This window comes from Liolophura sinensis, chromosome 4 (genome assembly GCF_032854445.1).
Source record: "Liolophura sinensis isolate JHLJ2023 chromosome 4, CUHK_Ljap_v2, whole genome shotgun sequence".
Lineage (NCBI taxonomy): Eukaryota > Metazoa > Mollusca > Polyplacophora > Chitonida > Chitonidae > Liolophura > Liolophura sinensis.
Genome location: NC_088298.1, coordinates 21,695,291 through 21,716,386, shown reverse-complemented (window position 1 = coordinate 21,716,386; position 21,096 = coordinate 21,695,291). Strand labels below are relative to the sequence as shown.

Sequence of the window (21,096 nt, the reverse complement as noted above, 5' to 3'; positions counted from 1 at the left end):
CCCTCCAGAAGTTGGAACCTCATGATACACGTTCAAAGCACAGAATGAGTTAGTGGGTGATGGCCCATTACCGACGCCTTCCTATCCCCTCCAGAAGTTGGAACCTCATGATACACATGTTCAAAGTGCAGAATGAGTTAGTGGGTGATGGCCCATTACTGACGCCTTCCTATCCCCTCCAGAAGTTGGAACCTCATGATACACATGTTCACAGAACGAGTGAGTGGGAGATGGCCCATTACCGACGCCTTCCTATCCCCTCCAGCAGTTGGAACCTCATGATACACATGTTCAGAGCACAGAACGAGTGAGTGGGAGACGGCCCATTACTGAGGCCTTCCTATCCCCTCCAGAAGTTGGAACCTCATGATACACATGTTCAGAGCACAGAACGAGTGAGTGGGAGACGGCCCATTACCGACGCCTTCCTATCCCCTCCAGAAGTTGGAACCTCATGATACACATGTTCAAAGCACAGAATGAGTGAGTGGGTGATGGCCCTTTCCCAACCCCTTCTCATCTGCACATGAGCTCATGAGTGATATGATGGCATTCTCAAAAGGAAGTATCATTTTCAGTATATAACCCCTTGAAGATATCGGTTCTTCAAACATTGCACCGAGGAAGAACACTGAATTTCTTTACTCAAAGCATTCCACAGAACTGGTCCTGAGTAAGATAAAGATTTTTTCTGTTCTTGGGAAAGGCGTTTTTAGTTTAACTGCAGTAGTAGGTCTTAAATTCATAGCAGGGTTTAATTCAGTTGAGAACAGAGCTGACATATATGCTGGGAAAAAATAAAGAAGGGCTTTGTATACATTGATAACCTAGTAGTAGTCTACAAGTTGATAAATAGTGAATCATTTTAACTTTTGGAAAAGAACTGTTGTTGGGGTCTGTCTAGAGTTTGAAGAATTACAGTACACTGTTTGGTCTACAGCAATTTGATAGCAAGTTTATCATAATATTAATGCACCAGCATCATCATTATTAAGGATTCATTTACTGGATATTATGTTTGATGGATTACTTCATTTATATCAATCTGCCAGTACTGGATAAGTACTTTATAGCAATGATCATGCTATGGTATCTCCATTGACAAACCCATTAATCAATGTTGAGGGTCTCCGTGGCCTTGTGGTCAGCATGCTAAGGCAACACAGGGATTCAGGAGCCTATCAGCGACACGGCTGTTGTGAGTTCAAGTCCAACTCATGTTGGCATCCTCTCCAGTGATATGTGGGAGGGTTTGCATGAGATTGCCCTAGGCTCTGCCTGGTTTCCTCTCACGATAATGCTGGCCTCTGTGGTATAAATGAAATATTCTGGAGTATAGCAGAAAAAAAAATCCATTAGAAGTTAATAAATCAATAATAAATAAATCAAAGATGAATAAATAAAGTTAACTAACCACAGCAGCACCTACGTTGTCAAAGTCAAATCTTCTTTTCCGAGCTCATCATTATGGCATCATAATAAAGACAAAACGTTACAGTAGAAATTAATGTAACATTGTAACATTGTTGCTTGTTGCACAACAGTCATTTTTTGACATAACAATGGATCATGGTTCTGGTTCACACTTTACCATTCTACGGGATTAAGAAAAATGGTGTCTTCCCATTCAATTACTAGTACAGGGAATATTGTAATCCCCTGGTCTGTCTCATCTGAGTATGGGGGTCTTAATTAATGACAGTAAGCGGTTGACATTCATGTGACACTTTTTTTGTTGTACACTCATCTTCTACAGATATGCACATATCACACGTGGGAAAGTTTGTTAGTAACTTTCCCAAAGTCACTGGTTTACACTGGATAATGCACTTTTGCTTAAACTGTGTACTGTACACTCCCATTTCCTCCACCTGCAGAATGACTGCCACTGTATAAGCGAAAAATTATCGAGTCTGGCATAAAATAACAATCAAATAAATACAGTGGCTGAGGTGGTTAGCACACCAGTGTGACGCATTGATCCAGGAACCTCTCCCAATGTGGTCGCTGTGAGTTCAAGTCCAGCTCATGCTGGCTTCCTCTCCGGCTGTGCGTGGGGAGGTCTGTCAGCAACCTGCGATTGATCCTGGGTTTCTACTAAGCCCTGGCGGGTTTCCTCCCACCATAATACTGGCTACCGTTGAATGAATGAAGTGTTCTTGAGTTCAGCGTAAAACACCAATCAAATGAATAAATAAATAAATAGTTGTAAATAAATGAAGAGATTGTAGGAATAAACTATCTATAACTTGTGGGTATCTTTTGTTTATTTGCAGATAGCAACTTTGTCCTCGGCAATGCTCAGGCTACTGGTTACCCTATTGTTTATTGCTCTGATGGTTTCTGTGAGCTCACCGGCTTTGTGCGCGCGCACATCATGGGGCGATGCTGCTCCTGCGATTTCCTGTACGGCGCAGACACATCGCAAGATGAAAAAGACAAAATCGAGCATGCCCTGGAACTACGGATGGAATATAAAGCAGAGGTTCACTTGTACCGGAAAAATGGTGAGTGAAATATTAATTGAAGTAAAAATGGTAAGAATCATTTGCATGTGGAGTATAAAGCAGAAGTTACGGCTTTTATAGAAAAAAAATGGTTAATCAAAGACCACTCCTGTCAATACTTAGTTGCTTGTTGCTTTTTTTTTTGTTTTTGTTTTTTTTCGCCACCAGAACATGTTTAAAAATTCATACGCTACTCTTTTGATTTACTTAGACCCGATCATTATATTCTGCTATGGCTGACTACAGTTGCAATTTGAGGCCATTCCTATTCAAACATTGTCTAATTTCATTTTCTGTTGAAGGCACGGAGAGGGAGGGTATTTACAATGTCCTAATTTTAATTTGTGCTGGAATTAGGCCAATTATTCAGACATTTTTTGTGAACTTTTAAAACTTTTTTTGACTGCCAAAAGAAAAAAAAAATACATATTTGTCAGGGCTTCCAGTTGTCGTTAAAATCCTGCGGGTATGTGAATTTTGTTGAAAGCTTGAAAGTCCTTGAAAAAGTGTTTATTTTGAGCCCTTGAAAGTTGTATGTATGATCTGTACAAATGCACTTTCAGAAGCACATAAGGACCTTTTGATGTCAGCAATACCAGTTTTCTGATAAGAAATGGCTTTAACTGCAGGAAAACTCTATAGTGGTTCCATAAGATGGACACATTCATCAGAATCAAGCAAAATGTGTCACTTAACAGAGGCTAAACTTTAGGTGAAATACAGTAATTGATTTTTCATTGTGAAATATAATATGGGATTTAGTTACAAATGAACCAATAAGTAATTAAACTACCATAATATCCATTAATCTCCAAACAAAGGTTGGTACTTTCACTGGTTCTTGAAAGCGTTGGAAAACGTAGAGTATTAGGTCATCAAAGGTGCTGAAAATCATAGGATATTATGTTCTCAAAAGAGCTGGAAAATGTAGGATATTATGTCCTCAAAGGTGCTGAAAAACGCAAGGTATGCCCTCAAAGGTGCTGGAAAACATAGGATATTATGTTCTCAAAAGTGCTGGAAAACATAGGATATTATGTTCTCAAAAGTGCTGGAAAATGTAGAATATTATGGCCTCAAAGGTGCTGGAAAAACGCAAGGTATGTCCTCAAAGGTGCTGGAAAACATAGGATATTATGTTCTCAAAATTGCTGGAAAATGTAGGATATTATGTCCTCAGTGGTGTTGGAAAACGCAAGGCATGTCCTTAAATCTGCTGGAAAACATAGGATGTTATGTCCTCAAAAGTGCTAAAGGAAAACATAGTACATTAGGTTCTAAAAAGTGCTGGAAAACGTAAGGTATTGAGTCCTTGAAAATGCTTTAGAACAAAGAATATTTAAAGCTCCTTAAAGTGTCATAACCCAGTACTATGATGATTTCAGCTCTGAGTTGAAACACACATTTTACATCGAAGCCGTACTGGTTGACTGTCACCTGTGCTAGACGATCTATACCAGGAACAAAGGCTATTACTCTTGAATAGAAACTTCTTCATTTCTTAGTATTATGTTTCGATGGCGGTGCCTGGAGTTTATAGGTCGATAGTAGGAGAGAGTATGTTGTTTTATTTTATTTTTTCTGGCTCTAGGCATGGCAGTTGTAGTTTGTTCAGTTTTGTCTGGTCATATGCTTGACCTCATTTAACCAGTGCTTTATTCTTAATTATGTATTCCATCCCCAAAATTCTTTCTCCCCCCGACCGCATTGTACTAATTCTAAAATCTGTAAATGTTGACTTTACACTAACCTAAAAAATACATGCCCTCGTTACATCTTGCTAGATCTGCCAAATATGAAAAATAAGTAAAATGGAAATGTATTTCTTGACTGCTTACACTTTAAATCTTCTAATTTTAATGCAATCTGGCTGGATTTCAAGATTTGTGAACATTTGTTCATTGGAAGTGTGCACAAAAGTGATGTACTGTGTATTTCTACATTGGGGAGGTTGTAAATTTTACATGCAGTGAGGACACCAAATAACAGATGTCTATTTGAATCAGATTTACTCTCGAAACCATTTGGAATTACATTTTGAGGTTAATAATGGTTGAATTTTTAAAAAAATCAATAAGTTTATGGATGAAATGATTTGTAATTTTTGATGAGTCTTTGATGAAAGGCCCTTGAAAAGGGTGAGCTGTACTTGTCCTGCCAGGTGCACTAAAGGGCAATAACTCATGTAATCTCCTGTTCAAACAAGACCAAGGGAGACAACTTTGTAACTGCCCAGCTTTGGTTTATTGTAATGATGCTGGTGGAGAGTTGAATTCTAATAGTAAAACATCAGGTGGCTCCCCTCCACCATGATGACCCCTCCCCCCCCCCCCCCCCCCCAATGCCTTATAGTTGTTTTTAATGGTAATAATGCTTGTGGAGATTTGTTTTAAATTGTAGCAATCTTTCATCTTTCATCCTTTTCCCTTTACTGGGTATACCCTAATTCCGCAAACTTTTGCATATGAAAGAGCAACTTTAAGTGCAATTTATGCACATTTTTCAATTGGAGGCAAAACTACATTGGTTGGATTAACCAATTTTAGGGCTTCATGGAAAGTATAATTTTATTGATCTGCACAGAATAATGCCTTCAGAATATGTCTGAGTAAACACATTGCAAACATGTGAAAAGTTACAGTAGTTCTTTTTTCACTGATTGCAAATTTTAATGAAGTGTAATTTGAAAAGTTGTTCAAGATATTTAAAAGCATATAATCAAAGGTTTTTCTTTTTCAACTTTAGAAACAACATATTTATACTACATTGCTAAAAAAAATGTATTAGGTATTAGGTAACTTATTTAGTTGGCATGTAAATTCCAACTTTTTGAAAATGTAAGTATTCATACATCCAGTGTGATGCAAAATAGTATTTCTTAACTTATATCCAACTTTTAATTTATTTGTACTGCCTGGAAAATAGGCTGATAAACTAACTGATCGAGTATTAAAATCTGGATAAATGCTAATGGCAACAATTTGATCAGCATTTGCTTCTTAACATTTGTTTGAAGTTTTGAGATATTTAATGAAAAGAATTTAGGATGAACAATTTAGATAATCGGAAAAAGTCAGTGCCATGATCAATTTGTTTATGTCAGAATATTAAATATGGAATCATAACTGTTAAGCATTACTTCAGTCAAAATACTTGAGATTATTGTCATGAAAATTAGTGTAAAGATAATTTATTTTGTTTGTGACATATTTCATTTATGCTTCCATTGTGTTTCATTCTTTTTTGTCAGAAATGCCTTCTTCTTCTTTCTTATCCGGGATCTACCTCATCCAACATAAGGTCTAGACAAATTCAGTATAAAAACTTACTTTATATCTTTAAGATGAGTAAACAATACTAATTAACCAAAAAATTCTTGTAATTTTCTCTTTTTTTTAAAATAGGAACACCATTCTGGTGTCTGCTGGACATCGTTCCGATCAAAAACGAGAAGCGGGAAGTGGTCCTTATCTTGGTATCGTACAAGGACATCACGCGGGAAAGACTCTCGCCCAATGAGATTGAAGAGACCGGAGACAAAGAGGCCAATGGTAACATTCCTTTTTCCATTTATTGGTGATAGATTAAAGGATATTTCATGGCATGTGGGTTTTTTTTATTCCTGACGTTAATTCTTCTAATTTTTAGGACAGATAATAGTAGTCCTGAAAGTAAAGTTACATTTTTCTCCCAGCTTTTTCGAAAAGTAAAGATATGAATATGTTTGTCTTTAGATAGACTAACTGTGGGAAAACAAAAGAAACTAAATATTCCTCATACAATTAGTGTGTAGTGGCTAAAAGAAGTAGACCAGATGTCTCCAAAATTTTAACAATTAGGATATTCATAGCCAGCTGACCAAATGAATTCAGTATCAGGAGGATTTGTGCCACTATTGATAAAAAGTTTCTTCCTTAAAATATTTGTCTGTGACAAAATATTCAAGGATAGGCAGGCGGTATTTGTTTGGCTATATTGTCTGACCAGACAGCTGCATCTGTCATTTTGCTGCAGCAGGGGAGCGTAGATTACCGCTCAAGGTCGTTTTTGACCCAAGGGCGCTAAAGCGTTTTGGTTCCGTCTACTTCTCAATCAGAATTAGAGTATATAAGCGCTAAGGATACATTACTGTATTGTATGTGTTTTACATTTGTTCACAAATTGATTTGTGTATCATGGTACACATATATGGCAGATTGTTTTTTTAATTGAATACACCCGTTGGTTGTGCAGCTGCTACATTTATGCAGGAACATCCCATTTGTTATGCACTAACATGCTACATTTTTTTTTTTTACCTGCTAAGTAATATGAAAACATGGGATTGCCTTAGACTAGAGGGCATGGGAGAACATAAAGCCCAGCATATAGCCCAGTTGGCTATAAACTAACTTCGCAGTAATTAAGATTAGATAACAATGGTAGGCATATAGCCCAGTTGGCTGTAAACTAACTTCGCAGTAATTAAGATTAGATAACAATGGTGGAATCATCGCACTTCTAATCACATTAGTGTGATTTGTGATGCTGTAATTGTGGTAATGTTTAGGCACGGCCGACCAGTTTAATGGCACCTCCAAAATTTCCCGAGGGACTGATGGCCGTGGAGAGGATAGCAACAGCTTCAAATACCAGCGGAGGCGCAGCCGAGCCGTTCTATACCACTTATCAGGACAATATGATCGTCAGAATCGCACCAAGAGCAAGTTACAGCAGTTTAATCAAGTGAGTCAAAAAAGAGCTACCTTGTTGCTAATTGTTAACATCTTTCTTACAGTTGATGTTGATGGAATTGATGCATTTTCATTGTTAAATTGTTAAACAACTGTTTCCTTAGGGTTGATTCGAGTAAAGGCCATTGTAAGTTAATTAGTCTCAAGGATTCAGATATGACAAGCTCAGAATGAGATGGGTGGAAGATTTCAAGATAGAGGAATAGAAATTATAATTTTATGTAGTTATTTTGGCTTAATCCTTGTGTGAATTTTTGCTTTGTCAAACAATCTGGACTTTTGTTCGTCTTTTGCTTGAAAAAGATAGAAAAGCCAGCTAGCTCTTTGGAGAGTGAGAGAGAGAACAAAACATTTTGCTGTATTATTTATTGGTTTGTTTTCAGGTTGGGGTTTTTTGTTTTATTTTTTATTGGTTGGTATTCAGGTAGGGGTTTTTTTGCCGTATTATTTATTGGTTGGTATTCAGGTTGGGGTTTTTTGCTGTATTATTTATTGGTTGGTATTCAGGTTGGGGTTTTTTGCTGTATTATTTATTGATTGGTATTCAGGAAGTTCAGCAGATTTGACATGTATTTAACATTTTTATTGTGTTTTTTTTCAATGCTCTACATCTTTACTCCAGTCTACTGGCCATATCATTGTTAAATCTTTGTGTGACAATTTACATTCTCCAAGAGTGGTAATGTTTAATAATAATAATAATAATATAATATCTGTATTTTGCTGGAGGTAACTCAGTCAATTTGTATAAATTGTTCTTCCTGAAGGCCTTAACAACCAAATACAAAACAGTACATGGAAACAGTTAAACAGTGACAAAGGATAAATGTGGCAATTGCCCCAACAACCGTCCCAACCAGCAGGTGAGACAGGACAGTGAGAGACGGCCTTTTACCGACCCTTTTCCGCTCTACCTGCTGGCCAGAACCCCTACACACATGTACAGAGAAACAAACCAAGTGAATGGAAGATGGCCCCTTTCCCATCCCCTGTTTGGTTTGAATGATAATGTTTAAAGCTTAGCAGATTTGATGAATATTAATTTTTTTTTTTTTGATAAATACTTTAATGGGGAAGTTCATTAAATTTGTCAAAGGGGCATTTTTTTCACTCATATTGATTGTAATCTTAGACTTATGGTATCTGAACATGTATACCTCCATACACCTACATATATACCTCCATACACCTATATATACCTCTGGCACAATACACACACTTCCCTACACCATTCACATACCTCCATACATCTATATATACCTCCATAGAATGACACATACCCTTACACACACACATGTACCTCGTTACACCTACATATACCTCGTTACATCTACATACACTTCTCTACACCCTACATATACCCCCACAGTACACATACATATAACTCCTGACACCTCCATACACCTACAAATACCTCAATAGTACACCTACATGTACCTCCTTACACCTGTGTGTAAAAATAGATGTAATTTCATACATTTACACATACCTCCATACTCCTACATACACCTACAAGTACCTCCTTACTCTTACATACACCTCTTTACACATATTAGTACTTCCTTACTAATACACATACCTCCATATTCCTACATACACCTCCTGTCACCTGTATGCACCTCCTGACCAATACATATACCTCCATACTCCCACATACACCTCCTTTCACCTATATGTACCTCCTGACCAATACATATACCTCCATATTCCTACATAGACCTCCTTTCATCTCTATGCACCTCCTGACCAATACATATACCTCCATACTCCTACATAGACCTCCTTTCACCTATATGTACCTCATGACCAATACATATACCTCCATACTCCCACATACACCTCCTTTCACCTATATGTACCTCCTGACCAATACATATACCTCCATATTCCTACATAGACCTCCTTTCATCTCTATGCACCTCCTGACCAATACATATACCTCCATACTCCTACATACACCTCCTTTCACCTATATGTACCTCCTGACCAATACATATACCTCCATACTCCTACATACACCTCCTTTCACCTATATGTACCTCATGACCAATACATATACCTCCATACTCCTACATACACCTCCTTTCACCTACATGTACCTCCTTACTAATACATATACCTTCATATTCCTACATACACCTCCTTTCACTTACATGTACCTCCTTACTAATACATATACCTCCATACTCATTCATGTACCTCCTGAGAGACTACCACATACAGGACTAAACATGAGAAGAAATAAGCAAAATAGCTTTTAAAAAATACACAGGTAACAGTTGCAATTGATTTTCAGCCAAACACACATATCTGTGTTATAGGATTATTTGAAGAAGGAGGTGGAATTGAAGGAAGGATGGGCATGGGTAAGATTTATTTGAGACATATGGTGCCTGCTGTACCACATGTTTTATTAATACACCTACATCTTACCTGTGTGATTAAGCCTGGATGTACATGTAGCTGTTGGATATAAATAGATTATGGGGATTGTAAATATGGCCACATTTGTGCTTGCTTTAGATCCACTTCAAACAAATCACATGATCATTAGGAGACAATTTGTACAAGAACGGCTGTTAACATGGACAAGCAGACATGGATGACAAATGTGTTTTCACAAGAACCACTTTGATTGGCCCAGGATATATGCCAAGATTAGGGTATCGGTGTGCTGGAGCACACTGGATTCTGATTGGATAAAATTGTTTGACCAGGAAGTCGATGCATGTATAAACTGTGATTCATTTTATGAGTAAGATGTGTGTTGATGAACTAAACCAAGAGATAACTGAGAGTAACCATACAATTTGGATTGCCTTTAGATATTTGGGTCAACAAGATTTTGATTGTTTCTTGTTTTGTGAGTTTATTAGGGTCAACAATGCTCTCAAGAAGCCTTGTAGTATTATCTATTATGGGATGCTGTTTAGAGGCTTGCATCGCTGGTTGCCTTTACAGGAAGTTCAGTTGAGGCCTGGTGTCCCTAGCCTGGTGTCCTTGGTCTGGTGTCCTTGGTCTGGAGCCCTTGGCCAGGTGTCATACCTGGTGTCCTTGGCTTGGTGTCCTTTGTGTGATGTCATGCCTGGTGTTCATGACTTGGTGTCATGTCTGGTGTCCTTGGCATGGTGTCTTCAGTGATGTGGACCACTATAATAACATCTATGTCAGGACTGAAGCTGACTAGGTACTTGGAAATACTTTCATAATATGACTGAAAAGAATAGGAAGTAATGTATAGACATGACCTTGAACTCCAAGCCATGTCAAGGTCAGGTTAAAAGGTCTGCCATGTACTTGGCCAGTGTCAGAGGGTGTACTGCAGGAACAGGGGTATATATAATCGTATCATATGTACAGCATTTATATAAACACAAGAAATTAATGCTAACGTAAAAAAAACAAACGGAAATAATCTGCAACCAAACCAAGAAACTAGCTGAGAAAAGAAAAAAGTGCATATCCGACGTTTTTTTGGTTAAATTTCTGTGGTGTCCATTAGTGACCTCAATTATTTGTGTATTTTTATTGCCTGGTACATGCCTTGTAATTACTGGTCATCAAGTTCCTTCCAAGTTTTGCGTTCGCCACCACTTTGTCAGCACAGTTGTCTTACATATTCTCTCTTTCTTTTATAGCCTCTTCAATTTTACCCTTAAGTAGTGTCTCATAATAAATGGCTATACATGTTCTTAATAACATAGCTACCCGGAGATAAAAGGTTTTGATTCCGAGAGCTAGGGTTTAGAGGCTATGTAATTTGGCCAGAATGTTGGGTTGCACTCATTGCAAACAATCTGTGTCGAAAGAAGTGTGCATAAAAGCTGGCTTGTTTCACAAGAAACTAAGTGGAGATGTGATGGAAATGAAAGAGGGGGAAATTCCTATTATGACACTCAAAATATATGGCTGTACTAGTAATTGTATTTGCTAGATACTTATTAAAATCACCGTGGATACAAAACCAGTAATAATCTGACAGATTCCATATAGAGCCAACGAAATGTAAGGATTCCGATTATTTCAAAATAGTTTATGAATATTTTTTTGTCACACATGTATTTCTTTTAAAATGTGGTATCATTGTAATGCAGTGAGATAGGTATCGCTATTCCCTTTTTGCCCTTTTAATATGGATGGGTGTTTGTTTTTATCTTGGCATATCTTTCCATTATCATTATCTTTGCAAAACAAACTTCATTTTTGGAATTCCGTAAAGTTTAACTCGTGCATGACTATAAGTTACACGTTATGGTGGAATTTGATAGTTTGTCGTAGGCAAGAAGTTGTGACCTTTGTTGTGAGGCAGGAAGATTTCCTTCTGGAAAAAAGTTTCTGCTCCCCCCCCCCCACCCCCCCCCCAAAAAAGAGAAAATTTTTGATTCTGATTCTGATGGATTCATCCACCTAACTTATATGGCAACTTAACATTTCTCTGTTAAGTTACATTCATTTCTTATCAGGAAAGATTAAGTGTTGGCATCAAATGTATCATCAAATGGCCATCAAAAATGCTTTTGCATACTGTAATTCTTCAACCTTTTCATATATGTGCAAGGTGTTTATTCCAGCATATCATAAGGACATTATGAAGGCATATTTTTTGTTAAATTTCAGGCCATTACCGTCATGTGTACTGCATAGCTTATATTAAAAAATATTGGTGAGGCTTATGATTCTGGGAACTGAGTGAGGAACCGAGAAGGGCCCAGATAAATACCAATTAGATGCCCTTTGCCCACAACCTGCTTTTTATAGACGTGCTTCATGACAGAGTCGGAACAGATTGAACCATAGGGACCTGTATGTAATTGAACATGCGCTCTAACCAAGAGTATTTTTAGATTTTTGCGTCATTTTTTTTTCCCATTGGTTACATTTTGACGTAAAAAAACCATGTTTAGATCAGTGATGTTTCAAGGTTAACTATGAGAGAGAAATTCACTTTTTTTTATGCTATTACTTTCTTCCGTTTTTTGTGATTTGGTCGTGACAGAATATTTTGAAAATTACTGTTTTCAAGGTTAAGGTGTGTATATCTTACGAAAACAAAAAAATGCCAGTGCCCGTATTACTTGACTTGACGAAGGGTAGGGTCATTAAAGTCGACAATAATTTCTGTGTCATTTTAATTTTCCAACTACCCACATAAATAATTATTATTATACTGCAAGGGACCGTGGAATTAGGGAAATAGCTAAATGTTTGCCAGAAATTTAAAGAATTCATTGTGTAAGAAGCACGAAAAAAAAAAACATGTTTGCAGGATACATGTAATTAATGTCAACCTGGCACCCCAAATTTCTTCATGGAACAGGACCCGAATATTGGGTCCCACTGCCCTCTGCCTGGTGTCATGAGTCCATATCATGCAGGCCGTCATCATATAAGTAAAATTACTCTTGAGTACGGCATAAAACACCAATAAAATAAATAATTAAATCAACATGTACTTGGATTTCAGGTGTTACTGTGCATGCAAGTATATGTAATACATTTAGCTCACAATTTTGTACACAAAATTTTGTACAAAACAAGAATTGTAGTTCCAGACAGAAGTGAAACAAATCACTGCATATTCAAGGCTAAATTTCTTTCAACCCTGTGAGTCAGCCATGTGTCAGTGATCTGCCATTGGAAACCAGAATTCATACCTGTACATTTTTTCGAGACTGAACATCTGTTCAGGGTTTTGAATGGATATATATGTACGGATGATTCTCTATAATTTCCGGGTATTATCAGCCATAGTTGTCAGAACATCATTGTTTATTTCCTTAGGCCTTCCTCTGTATAATGTTGTCTTTGACATGTTCAACCCTGGGGGTTGCTACCCACACTTACCCACAAAGAAGTGAAGTGCCCTGGATGTGCACGGTTTTGAATATTAGAAAGCTGGGGACCCCGGGGGTTGCTACCCACACTTACCCACAAAGAAGTGAAGTGCCCTGGATGTGTATGGTTTTGAATATTAGAAAGCTGGGGACCTCGGGGGTTGCTACCCACACTTACCCACAAAGAAGTGAAGTGCCCTGGATGTGTATGGTTTTGAATATTAGAAAACTGGGGACCCTGGGGGTTGCTACCCACACTTACCCACAAAGAAGTGAAGTGCCCTGGATGTGCATGGTTTTGAATATTAGAAAGCTGGGGACCCTGGGGGTTGCTACCCACACTTACCCACAAAGAAATGAAGTGCCCTGGATGTGCACGGTTTTGAATATAAGAAAGCTGGGGACCCTGGGGGTTGTTACCCACACTTATTCACAAAGAAGTGAAGTGCCCTGGATGTGCATGGTTTTGAATATAAGAAAGCTGGGGACCCTGGGGGTTGTTACCCACACTTATTCACAAAGAAGTGAAGTGCCCTGGATGTGCATGGTTTTGAATATTAGAAAGCTGGGGACCTCGGGGGTTGCTACCCTCACTTACCCACAAAGAAATGAAGTGCCCTGGATGTGCACGGTTTTGAATATTAGAAAGCTGGGGACCCTGGGGGTTGCTACCCACACTTACCCACAAAGAAGTGAAGTGCCCTGGATGTGCACGGTTTTGAATATAAGAAAGCTGGGGACCCTGGGGGTTGTTACCCACACTTATTCACAAAGAAGTGAAGTGCCCTGGATGTGCATGGTTTTGAATATTAGAAAGCTGGGGACCTCGGGGGTTGTTACCCACACTTATTCACAAAGAAGTGAAGTGCCCTGGATGTGCATGGTTTTGAATATTAGAAAGCTGGGGACCCTGGTGGTGGTTACCCACACTTATTCACAAAGAAGTGAAGTGCCCTGGATGTGCATGGTTTTGAATATTAGAAAGCTGGGGACCTCGGGGGTTGTTACCCACACTTATTCACAAAGAAGTGAAGTGCCCTGGATGTGCATGGTTTTGAATATTAGAAAGCTGGGGACCCTGGTGGTGGTTACCCACACTTATTCACAAAGAAGTGAAGTGCCCTGGATGTGCATGGTTTTGAATATTAGAAAGCTGGGGACCTCGGGGGTTGTTACCCACACTTATTCACAAAGAAGTGAAGTGCCCTGGATGTGCATGGTTTTGAATATTAGAAAGCTGGGGACCCTGGTGGTGGTTACCCACACTTATTCACAAAGAAGTGAAGTGCCCTGGATGTGCATGGTTTTGAATATTAGAAAGATGTGTTAAGGTCTGGTTTAATATGATTTATTTTTTGATTTGTGATACATAGTAGATACATATTAAATACATATTCATGTAAAGTTCAGGCTTGCCAAACAAATTTGTTTTGAGAAAATGCGTGTTTGGAAGGCATTGATGTTGAAAGACAAACTTTTGCAATAATACTTCATCCTACCTTCAAAATAAACCTTTAATAAATAAATCTTTATAATTAAGATGTGTTTATTTATTTAATTGGTGTTTACACCGTACTCAAGGATATTTCACCTATACGATGGCAGCCAGCATTTTACAATGGTGGGAAGGAACTCTTGACTGTCCACAAGTTGTGAGCAGACCTTCCCACGTATGGCCGGAGAGGAAGCCAGCATAGCTATCCTTTAAAAGATCAGAACTCCCAGAATTGCGCAAGATTAATGATTTAGTCATGGTCAGAGTTTTAGATTATACATATATCGATACAGTAAATGCTTACAAAGCAAACCTTTCACTACAAGTGAATAGTAATCAGAAATAATGGATCAGCACAGATGTTGTTATTTTTTTTTTCCTGGGTAAAGCTTGGAATTTGGCCGACAAATTTTCGTGTCAGAAATGATTCCCCAGAGGGCGTATTGTGCACCCGAGGTAGCCCGAATGGGATCTCCAGACCACATGCTGATTACATATGTGGGCATTTGCCCACTGAATTATTTATTTTGAATTAAGTGAGCAGGGATTAAGGGAGACTACCATGTTTACTTAGCGAAATGAGAATTTCATGGTTCTGCCGGGAGTTATTCGCAGCCACTCAATAAGTAATGGGATTACGTCAGTTTATTGCATTAATCGAACGAAACCAACGAAAGTGGCTGTTTCATGATGAACTTGAACTGAGGCCAGCAATTTGAGTTTATCTCACTGAAATTGCATCCGATCGCAGAGTGGTCAAATTAGTGGTCTGTGTGGCAAGCATGATTAATTGTGAACATTCAACCACTGTTCATTTATCCGTCCATTTGGATTGTGCTGTAAACAAGATGCCTATAGCAAACGTCAATTGTGTTTGTTGCGTTTTTTTTTTTGTTTTTGACATTGGTTAATCCTAAGTTGTTTGTTCATGAACCCGCAAATCTATAGTGTTTTATCGATGACAGCATATGATTGAGTCCAGCGTCTGAACTAATTAATTTATAGTGATACTGTAATTCTTCAACCATTTTACATGTTTCCAAGGTTTTTATTCAGGCATATTCTGAGCCTATTTTTCTGTGTCTAGTGATAAAATTACACCCTTTGTGAAGCACTGAAATTGACCAGTCTAACCAGTGTGGTTTTGTCTCCAAAATCAAATTTAAAATTCGCCTAAATTGCACTTAAAGTTGCTCTTTTAAAACGCTGAGGAATTGGGCAATATTGATGATGAGTGAAGGGGCGATATGTAATTAAGGTGTTTGTCAAGGTGTGGTTGTAGTCAACACCTTGTTGAGGTGACCTCGGTGATTAAGTTGTCTTGAGAATTTTACCATCTGCATTTTTGTTCTTCTATGATCCTCAGGTAGGCTTACATCACCCTGGTGCAGTGACTTAAAGTGCTCTTCTTGCCACTTGCAGCTACTCTGCACCAGATCAATAAGTAACGGATTCAAATGCAGCTCAGGAAAATTTGACTTCTTTGTAGATATATTTGGTGATTATATTTTTGATGACTATTTATTGATCTATTTAAGGGTTTTTTTACATTAGCTTTACATGTAGTCATATTGGTGTATCAAGCACGGCGTAGTGCTTAAACGTTTTCATATTCCTTCATATGCCCCTGCAATTGTTCTTTCAATAACAAAATTTATTTTTTATGAGGTAAGTGTTATCATAAACTTTTTTTCCAAATATAAATATTTATATTTATTGAAAAGTACAATTTTGATTTATGTATAGTGAAGAAAATGATAATTTAAGTGAACAGTGCATTGAAATGGCAGAGAGACTACAAAGTTAAATGAAGTGCTTGAATTCTAAAATGGGTTTTACTCAGCATTATTTTGACAATGCTGGATGTATGCCAGTAATGGGTGACACTGAGCTTTCTGTTTTCACTCTTATAATAAAGGACACAAGAAACACTTGGGTGAGTGAATTTGAGTATTTGGCATTTTCAAACCCAGTGATGATGCACTCCACACTGTAATACAACTGAAGAAGCTACTCTATATAGCTCTTAACATAGAGGGACACAGAAAATCAAAATCTTCTTGAGTTCACTAAGCACTTTGCAACATCACTAAACACCTTACCTCTGTTCTGTCAAGAACAAAGTATAGCTTTTAAACTGTGCCGAATAATGCCGATGTGATTTTTTTTTGAATACCTAGCAACATGATGTCAACGGCATCTTAAAAGAAAATGCTCCCAGTTTCTTCCACATCATAGATATCAAATCTTCCAACGAGTCATGGAAATTCCTCGTTATATCACCGCTTCTGGTGCCTTTGGGATATAAGAGGTTGACATTGCCCGTGTGATTGTTGTTGCAGCCTAATGCTCGGCAAAGATGACATATCCACCACGATTATAGAGTGCATATATTTGTTAGTCATATATAGAAAAGTCTGTCAGTAACTTACAAAAGGCTGGTGGTTTTTTCCTTGCTTGGCCAGACCTCGGCACTCTGGTTGCCTGCTGCAGCCATAACACTGGCTGCCATCGTATAAGTGGAAAATTCATAAGCTGTTGTTAGTGTAACTACAACAAATTTAATAGATAAATATTTATTCCCTCCCTCAAAAAAACAAAAACAACAACAACAAAAAAATAACAGACATAAATAATCGATAACGTTTGATGTGGACGTAGTTTTCAAAGGTTAGTCAGCTGATGCTTCCTATGGTGTCCTTTCCACCTTCATCTACCTGAATTGTAGATCATGTTTTGTTATTTTTCTCTCTGGTTATACATGGTATTTCCCTGATGAGAGCGTATACACAGCCAGACATCCAGATATATCGATATTTCAAAGTTGTGTTGTAATTTATATAGACATGTCATTTCTTTTGTCTGACAGTATATCCATATATCTATGTGTGTGAGATTTTCTGTGGGATATCGCGTAAAGCCATGCTTTGTTGCTATTAACTTTTTCGAAATCGAAGTAATAAAGAATCCAGTATCGAAAACTGTCAACGCAATGCAGCGAAACTTCAAAGAAAATGTAACTCGATATCTTAATGAACGGTATGGGGTCAGGAGAGAAAAAGCCTCGTGTTTTTCTGGAGTCATTCGCTATTAGTTAGAAGTGGTTTGATGTGCCCTGACTTCAAGGTCTGGCCAGCATCCTGTCGCTCTTGTTTGCACAGTTTTGGCCCTTACTTGTGTCAGTGTCAATCGGGTTAATCGGGTATTTCCATGCCGGAATTGTCTTGGGACAGGAATCGCAGTAAAAATAAAATTGCTTCTTTTCTGTGGAAGACTTGTGTTCACAGTTAACAGCATAGCTATGTAGCTGTCCACCTCCTCCTTCCTTCCCGACTACTTCTTCACTCCCCCCCACCCCCCTTCTCCCCACCATCCCATTCCATACGTACTCGCCACAGTTTCTCCGTTCTCCACAATCCCATAGTATACATTGAAAATCGAGAGGGAATTTCTAGCATAACACTAGTGGATGTAAGACCGAATCTTTTAACATTTGTTAAAAGAAAAAATGCTAGACCATATTCACTGTAATTGTTCGACCTTTGACTGCCAATGATTGGCTCCTGTATATATAAACACTCCACTATAAACCATTATAATTTTTCCATAACCATTTATGACATTCTAATTGCACTGTGATGTAATAGCGTGGTTACAGGTAAACACTGCCATTGATTGGCTCCTGTATATATAAACACTCCACTATAAACCATTATAATTTTTCCATAACCGTTTATGACATTCTAATTGTACTGTGATGTAATGACATGGTTACAGGTAAACGCCACCAATGATTGGCTCCTGTATATATAAACACTCCACTATAAACCATTATAATTTTTCCATAACCATTTATGACATTCTAATTGTACTGTGATGTAATAGTGTGGTTACAGGTAAACGCCACCAATGATTGGCTCCTGTATATATAAACACTCCACTATAAACCATTATAATTTTTCCATAACCATTTATGACATTCTAATTGCACTGTGATGTAATGACATGGTTACAGGTAAACACCACCAATGATTGGCTCCTGTATATATAAACACTCCACTATAAACCATTATAATTTTTCCATAACCGTTTATGACATTCAAATTGCACTGTGATGTAATGACATGGTTACAGGTAAACACCACCAATGATTGGCTCCTGTATATATAAACACTCCACTATAAACCATTATAATTTTTCCATAACCGTTTATGACATTCTAATTGCACTGTGATGTAATGACATGGTTACAGGTAAACGCCACCAATGATTGGCTCCTGTATATATAAACACTCCACTATAAACCATTGTAATTTTTCCATAACCATTTATGACATTCTAATTGTACTGTGATGTAATGACATGGTTACAGGTAAACACCACCAATGATTGGCTCCTGTATATATAAACACTCCACTATAAACCATTATAATTTTTCCATAACCGTTTATGACATTCAAATTGCACTGTGATGTAATGACATGGTTACAGGTAAACGCCACCAGTGATTGGCTCCTGTATATATAAACACTCCACTATAAGCCATTATAATTTTTCCATAACCATTTATGACATTCTAATTGTACTGTGATGTAATGACATGGTTACAGGTAAACGCCACCAATGATTGGCTCCTGTATATATAAACACTCCACTATAAACCATTATAATTTTTCCATAACCATTTATGACATTCTAATTGCACTGTGATGTAATGACATGGTTACAGGTAAACGCCACCAATGATTGGCTCCTGTATATATAAACACTCCACTATAAACCATTATAATTTTTCCATAACCGTTTATGACATTCAAATTGCACTGTGATGTAATGACATGGTTACAGGTAAACACCACCAATGATTGGCTCCTGTATATATAAACACTCCACTATAAACCATTATAATTTTTCCATAACCATTTATGACATTCAAATTGCACTGTGATGTAATGACATGGTTACAGGTAAACACCACCAATGATTGGCTCCTGTATATATAAACACTCCACTATAAACCATTATAATTTTTCCATAACCATTTATGACTTTCTAATTGTACTGTGATGTAATAGCGTGGTTACAGGTAAACACTGCCATTGATTGGCTCCTGTATTTTTAATCATTCCACTATACACCATTTATGTTTTTGGAATAAAGTGGTTAGTCACGTGATAATGATCCCGGCATGTGGATCCAAAGCTTGTGAAATATTTTACATTTACCTGGTGATGTCATGACTTCTTTGTTATTATTATTATTGAACCCTCGTACAACTATGAGTCTTTAATGAGCAGTATATAATAAAATTATTTTTTTTTTGTTAAGCCTTGAAATTGGCTGATCCAACCAATGCAGTTTTTGTCTTCAAAATCTGATTTTAAATGTGGATGAATTGCGCTGAAAATTTACCTTTCATATGTGAATGGCTGAGTAATTAGGCTAGGCTGTATGCATATGTAAAGTATCTCACATGAAGTTTAAAAAGCATGTATCTTTTTATTTTTATGATGTTGTACGAGAGACTTATTGTAGTTCATAGTAAGCAAATCGCATATATTGAGAAATTTGATTTGTTTATTTATTTGATTGGTGTTTTACATCATACTCAAAAATATTTCACCTATATGGTGGCGGCCAGCATTATGGTGGGAGGAAACCGGGCAGAGCCTGGGTGAAACCCACAGTCATCCATAGGTTTCTGACAGACCTTCCCATGTGCGGCCGGAGAGGAAGTCAGCATGAGCTGGACTTCAACTCACAGCGGCTGCATTGGAGAGAGGCTTCTGGATCATTGCACTACGCTGGCGTGCTAACCACCTCATCTAAAAATTTGAAAGCGCCAACATTAATATTAATATTAACCAATTAGATATGAGCTATTTCCATAAGCCAGGGATGCAAATTTCCCACTTACGTAACCCAAACCATGGTTTACCTTTTAACCATGTTTGTGGTGTAGGAATGACATATACAACATTGTTTTCTGGTTTCTCGAACATGGCGCATCTGACAGCGTTTTATTTTTATTCTCTCTGAAAACTAAAAATTGAAACAGACTAGCCATCAACCAAAATGGACGTTAATGTTTCAGATCAATAATCGCCTGTCAAGTTCACAAAACAAAGTTTAATTTGTGTACTTACTTAATTGGTGTACGCAGGAATATTTGGCAGAGCTTTTCACGCAAAAACCAGCAAAGAACTGAGAAAGTATTTATAAAGTATGAAATTTAGACGGATTCATACAAAAGAGAAGCCATCAGCAGTTTTCAACGATTTTGGAAAGAAGTTAAGAAAGGAATGGTTTTTGCGAATGAATGAAATCAGTATCCAAAGCTTGTACCATGTTAGGTTATAAGTTATTGAGAGTCAAAACATGTGTCTCATTTGTGCTTTCATTGCAACTGTTCATGAAAGTATATTATATTATAATTATTTATTTGATTGGTGTTTTACATGGTAATCAAGATGTTCTATTATAACATTACACAGTACTATAAAGGGGCAGAGTGCACATCCATCTAA

At 37.5% G+C, this 21,096-nt stretch overlaps 1 protein-coding gene across 1 annotated transcript in view; it reads left to right on the top strand.

Annotated features, from left to right (window-relative positions):
* The window catches only part of LOC135464519 (potassium voltage-gated channel subfamily H member 8-like), a 162,128-nt gene that overhangs the window by 84,894 nt on the left and 56,138 nt on the right, over positions 1 to 21,096 (top strand). Inside the window, exons 2-5 of the mRNA XM_064741944.1 lie at positions 2,277 to 2,507; positions 5,912 to 6,058; positions 7,057 to 7,236; positions 13,220 to 13,234. Of these exons, the coding sequence (XP_064598014.1) occupies positions 2,277 to 2,507; positions 5,912 to 6,058; positions 7,057 to 7,236; positions 13,220 to 13,234 (573 nt within the window). The remainder of the gene's footprint in view (positions 1 to 2,276; positions 2,508 to 5,911; positions 6,059 to 7,056; positions 7,237 to 13,219; positions 13,235 to 21,096) is intronic.